We start from the raw sequence: 9,619 nt of genomic DNA on the forward strand, positions 1-9,619 counted from the left end.
CATTACATCAGCTCCTCAACCAAACCATGCTTCCTTTTGTTTAATTCTCGGAACTAAAAGTTAGCCAAATGAAGGGCAAAGCCAAATATATTTTAATAGCGTTTTCTTTCATTGTTAATTGGTGATCGAGCTCAGACCATAAATTCAGCACACTTCACGACCCGGTTTAGTCGCAGGCGAAAGGCCTGGATTCGAACCCATGCTGTCGACTGTACTGGCTCCATTCTCTCTAACCTCTGAGCCACCTGGCCACCTGCTCCAAACCAAAAATTGAATTTGTAACCTTCCCACCCGCGAAACAAGCAATCTACAGCCCCACGTGGCTCTCACAAAATGATTATAATAATAATGTTTATCCATGAAAATCTAATTGAATCGTAAGCCTCTTTGCAGGTGGGTCCAACACTGATGTAATGGTTAACTCGCTGAACTATAATAATAACAAATAACGGTACTTGGCCACCTGTTTCAAGACGTCTGAAGCAGCGTGGAAGCCAACAAATAACACGATGTAACACAATTTTTGTTCCTGGGTAGTAAGTGTTATTTAGTAATTGCTTATGCCTAAAAAGTTTAGAAAATTGCTATTATTGCCGACAAACTATGCTTTTGTGACCAGGATAGTGATATTTTGAAATGTATCTATTTTCAATGAGAAAACGGGCAAATTGTGTCTTTTCGTTCACAAATTCAGAAAAAAACAACACGTAATTCAAAATTAACATGTATTTATACTAAAGTAATACAAAAATGACTACAAAAGATTTAGAAGTTAGTATTTTTTCGAGATTTACGATTATACTGTAAATCAATTTCACGAATCAGCCCCCAAATGTAGTCTCCCATCCTGTTCTCGTTATACTGTCCTTGGTAGCGGCGTTTCAAAGTCCAGTATATCCTGTTGGAAGTGCTCGCCTTGCTCCAAGTACGCTCCCATGTTCTCCTTGGATTTATCAAGATGAGCATCAAGGATATGGACTTTGAGGGACATCCTACAGCCCATTGTGCTGTAATTCTTCACCAGAGTCTCAACCAGCTCCATATAGTTGTCGACCTTGTGATTGCCCAGGAAGCCACGAACCACTGCGACAAAGCTGTCCCAAGCCACTTTCTCCTTACTAGTGAGCTTCTTGGGGAATTTATTGCACTCCAGGATCTTCTGTATCTATGGTCCGACAAAGACACCGGTTTTGACCTTTGCCTCAGACAGCTTAGGGAAGAAGTCTTGAAGGTTCTTGAAGGCTGCCGACTCCTTATCTACAGCTCTGACAAATTGTTTCATAAGGCCCAAATTGATGTGCAGTGGTGGCATCAGCACCTTCCAGGGGTCCACTAGTGGCTCCCACTTGACGTTATTTCTACCCACAGAGAACTCGGTCCGTTGTGGCCAGTCCCACCTGTGGTAGTGCGCCTGGGTGTCCCTGCTGTCCCAAAGACAAAGATAGCAGGGAAACTTGGCAAAACCGCCTTGGAGACCCATCAGGAATGCCACCATTTTGAAGTCTCCGATGACCTCCAAGCCGGACTCATCATACTTCAAGGCGTCCAGCAAGGTTTTGATGCTGTTGTAATTCTCTTTGAGGTGCACCGAGTGAGCCAGGGGAAGAGACGGGTACTTGTTACCATTATGGAGCAGGACGGCTTTCAGGCTCCTGGATGAGCTGTCAATGAAGAGGCGCCACTCATTCTGGTTACAGGCGATTCCGATTGCCTCGAACAGACTGGTCACATTGTAGCAGAAGCAGAGCCCATCTTGACGAGTGAAGAAGCTGCAAAAAGATTGGTGACGCTTCCTCTGATTTGCGAATTGCACACTTTCATCCAACAAGTTCCACTGCTTGAGCCTAAACGTCAAAAGCTCGGCATTGGACTTTGTGAGACCAAGATCTCTGATCAAGTCGTTGAGATCTTTTCGGTTGCGGTAGTATGGGTTTCTCTCCTCAGCTCCACCTCTGAAATTGTCATCTGGGTCTAAAACGTCTTCCCCGCTCTCTGACTTGCTGCTCTCTTCTAAAGACGGCTGCTCTCTCTCCGGAGGAGTGGGTACAGGGAGCTCATGGCAGCGGGGCGATGGATGACGGAAGGTCCGGATACGTGATAGCAGGTGCATTCTTGCCAGTCCGACGTTTGGAAGGATCCACCATGCAGAAGTAGCAATTGCTTGAGTGGTCAGTGGGTTCCCGCCAAATTCTTGGGATAGCGAACTTCATGGCTGTCTTTTCCCTGCTGTACCATCCTACAAAAATACATTTATTTCACTCATAACTAATGTGTAAGAGATTCTCGCAACATTGAAAATTGTAAAACATTTTTTAAAAATTCACTTTTACAATTGAACATTTTTTTCCAGATCTTATTATAACATAAAATTCCGAGGAACAATTGTCCATCTTACCTTCCAGAGTTTATTTTTGCATTGCTCTCAGGTGAAATGAGGTGCCCAGGGTTTGATCCCCGACAGGCATGCCTATAAATGCCTTGTTGGCCTCACACATCCTAGCAGATGCTTCCACAGAGTACTTTTTCGCTCTTGCCTTGATAAATTGGCCGCAGACATGCGTCTGCCGGATGCTTGCAGCATCTTGATGCCATCTCAGAAAAATGCAGATTTGTATCCACTTTGGTACTTGGAACTAAACTGAACTGGTGGGCTTGAGGCCCCTGTATTTATACTACTATTTATATTACTGGAAAGTTCTAGAATATTCTAGAATTTACTCCAAATTTACTCAGCACTGAATCTATCTGGAATGTTCTGAAAAACAGGAAAATTTCAAAATATCACTTTCCTAGTCACAAAAGAAAAGTTTGTGGGGAATAATAGCCTTTTTCTGTACTTTTGAGGTATAAGCAATTAGGAAATAACACTTACTACCCAGGAACAAAAAAAAATGTGTTACACAGTGTAATCAAATCTGTAAATTGACAAAAAAACCCGTCCCACAATCATAACAGGACAAAAGCAGAAGGATGTAAAAAAAAACATGAGCCTCAAACAACAACAACAACACACTGGGATGTGTAAAGAGCGCACATCCATTTATGCAACAAAAACAACATTGGTTGCCATTCCTGAATAATTGTATTGTGGCCTCTTTCTTGTCTTAGGTCACCATCAAAATAAGTGTGAAAAGATGTCACCGACTGGCAACAGCAGCAGCAGTGACGCGGACGTCTTGCTAAAGACGCTGGGCCTTAGCAGGTGAAGAGATGCAATCATGCATTCTGCTATATAATGAATCCACAACAGTTCCCATCACCCATGAATGCGATTATTATCTTCACTATTATTTGTTTTCATTGCGCTGCTGAAATCCTCCGTAGAGATATGCCTGTACCCGCGTCTTTACCGTCCGAGTCTCCGAGGTCTGCCGTGCAAAAGATGCATCAGTCAACCTGCTCTCTAGCGTGTCAGTATGAATGGTACATTACTCAATTAATAACAATATAAATTAATATCATCCCACCCGCGGCAGTTTTTGTTTGTTTTCCGTTGTTGATGCAATTGTTAACGCTGGCGCGATAATTTATTTAATTAAGCCCATTAATGTCTCGTACGCTCTAAAAAATTAATTTGTTGCAAAATTGTGTTTTAATTAGCCCAGGAAACCGCCGCCGAAGGAAAAAGGTAATTAGGCAGAGATTGATGCAATTATTTGCATTGTTGTGACATTCATCTCATTCCGAAAGAGTTTAGAGATGTAAACTAATGTCACATGAAGCAAAATCATTTTTTTAAGCTTGCCTAATTGTTGCTTATGTTATACATATTTAGCATGCTGCTTGCACGGTCAAAGTGAAAATTATTTCGCACGCAAATGAGCATTGCGGAAATGGTCATCTCCTGCTTACAGCCCTGAGCCAGCGGCGACAACTCCACATTCCTACGGCGGGGGCCAGTCTATCTTAAGGACAATCACTGTTTAACTTCCCCGCCGTGTGGTACGTGTTTTATCGACTCCGGAGGGATGATGGCCTGAGTCACCCACCCCGAACAGGATGAGAACCCGCAACCTTTTGGTGGCGAGCTGCTGGCTCAGCTGCCGAGCCACCTGTCTATTTTGTAACGACAAGTACCAGAGAGATATTTTATTAAGCTCCAACCGTAAGCTCAGTGGGGGAAACTTTGTCATGAATAATTTACAAAATGTGCGCATTGGTGGGTGAAATTATTGAAGCGTTACTAATTTACCCACGATAGTTACCCGCTGGAATAGCATGCTTGGCACCGGCTCTGGTGCGTGGAATTCAATGGGGCGAAGGGCGGTGGGTGGGGGCTGTCCATCTTTCCCAAATCCCTCTCCACCTTCGCAGTCAAGTGGCCGTGGTCCTCTGGCTGCAGATGCCCTTCCTGTGCACTCCACATCCATACCACTGTGACCTCAATATCAAATATTTTGTCATCATCATTTAAAGCAAAACCTATTAAAGCCGTCTTTAACCATCAGGTTCACCACCACCGCCATCATCAACATAATTGCACCTAGCCATGCGCTTTCAACTGCTGGATGAAGGCCACTACTTAGTATTGTGATGGGACCATCCTTCCAGCTTGTGCACGCGAGTTGATCTCATCGCCTCATCTCTATACCGTGCTCGTCCCCTGAGATGTGTTCCGAACACGGAGCACATGCTGTCTCGCCTGTAGCTGATTGAGAATCTGTATTCATGGTGAAGGAATCCGATGAGCTATGAAGCTCCATCACACGTCCAGGTACCTGACTGGTGTCGGAGCCCCTGTCCAGCATCACTCCTCCGATCTGCAAGCCTCTTTCGGACGCCTTCCGCTGTCTCAACGTAGTGTCCCAATAATTACTACTAGCCAAGAATGTGTTTGTGTCCTGCGCGTGACGTCACTCCACATGAGCCCCCCACCCCCCGCGCGTGACGTCACTCCACATGAGGCCCACCCCCCTTCATTAATATTCATGCCCGCGTGGAAATTTACACTAACGCACATGCCGCACCCCTCCCCTCATTAATAATCATGAGCTGGTGACGTCACTCCACATGCCACACCCCTCCACAATAACCATGAGGGGGTGACGTCACTCCACATGCCGCACCCCTCCACAATAACCATTAGCGGGTGACGTCACTCCACATGGGGCAACCCCCCCCTCCACCTCATTAATAATCATGACCTGAACTATTTTTCGATTTAATATTTCAGATTTACTGCAATATACACCCGTCCTTGGACGGGCAAAAAAGCTAGAGAAATAATAATAATAATGATGTTGCGTTATTGATTGTGCCTGTGCAACACAGCCAACGCAGTAGCAGCGGTAGCATGGCCAAATAATGTGTTCAACAATGCAGTGACGTTTGAATGAATACGGGTTGCAGCGCTGCATGCGTGTAATCGAAGCACTTTGAAGGCAAGGGTAGGTGGATCGCACAATTGCGTAGCTTCCTCTCTCAACTATCGGTGCCCCTCGCATGGTGCTCAGACTTGGGGCTAGCTTCGAGTGATGGTGGGCGGAGGGGGGCGGGGGTGGCAGGTCCCGCACACACAGAATGGAAGAGGGCCCAAAGATATGGGCCAAAAATCTTCGGCCACAAGATGACCCTAATCCGAAACCTGCAAATATAATGAGGTTGCTTTGCGATGATAAGGCTCCCACTGAACCTTGAACGTTTGCTTAGGGAAGCCATTACCTCTCTCCATCAGCTCGGCGCAAACGAATACATCCATCAGAATGCAGCGGCGCGGGGAGCGCCTGGCGCCGAGATTTGGGGTGACGCGCGTTCACCCACGCCCCGGGGTTATCAGCACAAATACAGATGCGGCCGCGAGATGATTCGCGTTTATCTGTTGTCCTGGATGTACAGGACCCAAAAGGGGGGGCGGTGGTGGACCCGAGTGAACGGCGCAAACGCCCATGGAATAACAACAACAACAACAAAAACACAACAATCTAAATTGTGTTTTTTTTTCCCCAGCGGGGTTCACAGTTCATCCCGCGTGCTCTCCGCTGGATAAACTAAATATATATGTGTGTATCATTCGGTAGTGGACATTGTTAAAAAAATATCAATCGCATGATTATGACCAGCACAAGTAAATGCTTCATTGTATGGTGCTGTCCAAGGTGCTGAATTACACGTTTTTGGCGCCTGTAATGTTACATGTATGCTTTGTGTTCCAGTGTGGGCATCTGTGGATAAAGAGCTTCATAGCTCATCGGATTCCTCCGGTATGAATAAATGTTCTGATTTTGTGCGAGAGATTCTTGTGCTGGGGTCATGCCGGATTCAACGGGAGATCCCCCCCAGTGATTCATTTGAGTCCACTGGGGCAACACGCGCACGCCCTCGCTTCGTGAAAATGCCAAGCAACCCAACGGGCAGATTGCCTCCAGCCCTCTACACCCCCGCCACCCGGCATTTGTACCCTGCCCATGGGCGAGCACGCCCTCGCCTCTCGATGTGTAAATGTCTATACAGCCCCCCCCCCCCACCCCTTTTCCCGATAACGACCGCTTGTATTGCGATCGAAACGTCGTGGTTTTTTGTTAATTTCTTTGAACGTATCTACGTGACTTTACCGAAAGACCCAAAGAACAAAGAATATATACAGGGTGCTTAAAAAAATAACATGTTAACACTTATATGGGACTATCGTTTTTTTATGGAAAAGTACGGATAATACACTGTAACACAATAACAAATGTATTTTAATAGCGTCAAAACGTCAAAGAGTCTTCACTTGTTCGCCATCGTTGTGAACGCGTGCCTGGAATCTTCTCCAGGTGGTCTCCAGAGCCCGGAGGCACATTTCTCGTGGTATTGTTACAAATTCTCAGAAGTGTGAGTTACCTGCTGCTGTGTGTAAACATCGCTACTCGGGAGACAAAGGCGGCCGGGCGTGGTGCTGGCCACCCACCCCCGTGTGCGCCGTGCAGTCCTTCGTAGGTGCTACTCGCTAACAGCACTTGCCCCAACAGCCTGTTAAAGCTATACGGGGGATCTTTGTATTTGTATATACATATTGCGCTGTTGCTCACTGCGCTGTGACTGCCATCTGGTACCCTCTTGGTGTTTACAGTAATTGCAGTGTTTCGCTGTAATCTGTTAGATGTCCACGATAATTACATTTAATTTAAATAAGGCATCAAAGGTGCAGGAGCAGGAGCAGCCCTCCAATTACTTGCACGTGACAACGCTTGCGGGAAGGGCATCCGCGGAAGGGAGCTCTGGACAGACCCTCTCCTCAAGGGAATGTTTCCCATTCTCTTCCACGCTGACCAGGCATCGTGAAACAACGTGCGAGTCACCTACACTTCACCTCGCCAAGCGCGAACTCGCTAATTGGCCAACTGCGGTGTACGAAATTTTCGCCGCTGGCTAGACCCAGAGAGCGGGTGAATTTGAGAAACTCGCCCACGACTCTGCCTGCGGACAATTCTCTAATCCATATGACCACGGGGGTTGATTGACCATACTTCAGAAATGCTGGTAAATGCGGGTTTGGTGAAGGGAGGGGGGGAGGTGCCTATAATTCGTTCAGATCTAACTCGCTGATATTGTCAGCCGTGGCCAGGAACTGAACTCGGGTCGCCAGGTTGAGAGCGCGGCACGCTAACTGCTGCGCCACCGCTCGCTTACAATCCAGTAACAAAGTTAAGACGGAACACTTCCTTTGTGTTTCTCGCACGATGCTTCATTGGGACAGGCTGAACATCAACATAAACCGAATGTGTACAAAATCACAGAAGGTTATTTTTACCAATTATGTAATCATTTGTTTATTCGACAACAAAAACGGTGATCAAATAGCATTGAACATCAACGGCAAGTTTGTACCTAATTACTTAATGCACCAATTTATTCAATTCTCATTTTGATCATCGTGAGATGAAAGCAGGAAAACAACAACAACAACAGAATCATTTTCACGGCGCTCCCATTAGGCTGCACTTGAATGGCAACATCTTACAGGCCGAGATGGGAACGCTTCGGCGCATCGCATTCTGAATGTCACAACAACTAAAACGACGAAACATTTTCTTTTTTGACCAGGTAAGGCCCACTTAGCTCTAAAACTCTTTTTTCAGAAGCGACCTCGGTCTCACAAATGAAGAGCTCCAACGAAGGTGGCTTATCAACGTGTAAATGTATAGCAACCAAATACTCGAAACAAGTTGTGCTAAAGGGCAGACGCACGAAGCGGCGTCTGTTTTCGTAGGGGGCGGGGCGGCGGAGAGAGGAGAGTGGCTCTGAGTGGGTGTGGCCACACACGCGGCACGTGATTCACAGGTGGCTTGAGCTGATTTAGACAGAGATGAAATTCATCTACGCAGCCTCTACAGGTGGCATTATGTCACGTCGCATTTCAACAATCGATGTTTTGCTTTTAAAGATAGTCTCCCTCTCCATGCCATGTCCATGCTCCCTCTCTCTTTCTTTGCCTCTCTCCCCTGTCTCTCTGTCTCTAAACTAAAACTAAACATACTCTGAGGTTTCTTCGGTAAAGTCACGTAGTTGAAAAATAGAAATAATAATAGAAATAAAATAATAAATCACGACGTTTCGGAGGCAATACAAGTCTCCGTCATCAGGTGGGGCCGTCACAGCTAAAATTTACTGTCTCAAGTGAGGCAAAATTCCAAGAGACAAGCTCTTAAATACAAGTTAAGGGGGAGGGGGGGAGGGGCTTAATTTTATCTGTGACGGTCCCACCTGATGACAGAGACTTGTGTTGCCTCCGAAACGTCGTGAATTATTATTTTATTTCTATTATTATATTTGTTTAAGAAAATTATTTATTTATTTCATTTTTTACTACGTGACTTGACCGAAAAAAACCTAAGCGTATGAATCCTTGCAGTCACGAAAGCTTCAAATCTAGAATAAAACTAAACAATTTTTATTTTACCAGGTAAGGGCCCACTGTGCTATACAGCTCTTTTTCAGAAGCGACCTGACCCATCACGAACGATAGCTCAACGAAGGGGCGGATTAGCATCGTGTGGACTTCAATATCAGCCACATACTCGACACGCACGTTGATTCTAAATGCGGAGGGGAAAAAAACGGAGGACCCGGAGCAAAATCCACGCGCCCGCGGAGTTAGAGAGCACACTCAACCTCCAAATATACAGGCGACGTCAGGACTGGGGTCGAGCCCACGGCCTTTAGGAATACCAGGCGAGGTAGTTAGCATCTAAGCCACCGCTCCAGCCCTCAACGGCAGCCCTGCTCGTCCACCCTTATCCTATTTCCCAAACCTTCCAGACCCTTCTCCACTCCACCAGCCACCCCACACCGCCTTCCAGATCAAGCGAACCTCTTCCAAAGCAGGCGAGGTAATTAACATCTCGCCACCACACTCGCCCGCAATGAAGAGAGCGAGAGAGAGAGCGAGAGAGCGACGCACTCACCCACGTGTGTCTCAGGAAATATTTATCAGTCTCATCCACTGTGGATAATAATTATAAAAGCTACTCCCCCCCCCCCCCCCCCCATGCAAATTCACATACCCGGCTTAACTGCCCCATGGCCATGTGAGACCTTTCCAGCAGCACGGCATTCGCAAAGGGGACGTATTTCAATGCAAATGACACCCATTTCTCCCGAATTATAAGACGCACTTCAGAATTAGATTCCTTATTTA

General features: G+C 46.2%; 1 protein-coding gene across 1 annotated transcript; it reads right to left on the reverse strand.

Annotated features, from left to right (window-relative positions):
• Positions 1-245: 245 nt before the first annotated feature.
• On the reverse strand, positions 246-2,606 carry LOC133350847 (uncharacterized). Its single transcript, XM_061565632.1, has 2 exons — positions 2,396-2,606; positions 246-2,236 (listed from the first exon to the last, which is right to left on the reverse strand). The coding sequence occupies exon 2, from the start codon at positions 2,108-2,110 to the stop codon at positions 1,166-1,168; it is 945 nt and encodes a 314-aa protein (XP_061421616.1). The 5' UTR covers positions 2,111-2,236; positions 2,396-2,606; the 3' UTR covers positions 246-1,165.
• Between the last annotated feature and the right edge of the window lie 7,013 nt (positions 2,607-9,619).

This window comes from Lethenteron reissneri, chromosome 4, assembly GCF_015708825.2.
Source record: "Lethenteron reissneri isolate LAM-NWPU_2019-01 chromosome 4, ASM1570882v1, whole genome shotgun sequence".
NCBI lineage: Eukaryota > Metazoa > Chordata > Hyperoartia > Petromyzontiformes > Petromyzontidae > Lethenteron > Lethenteron reissneri.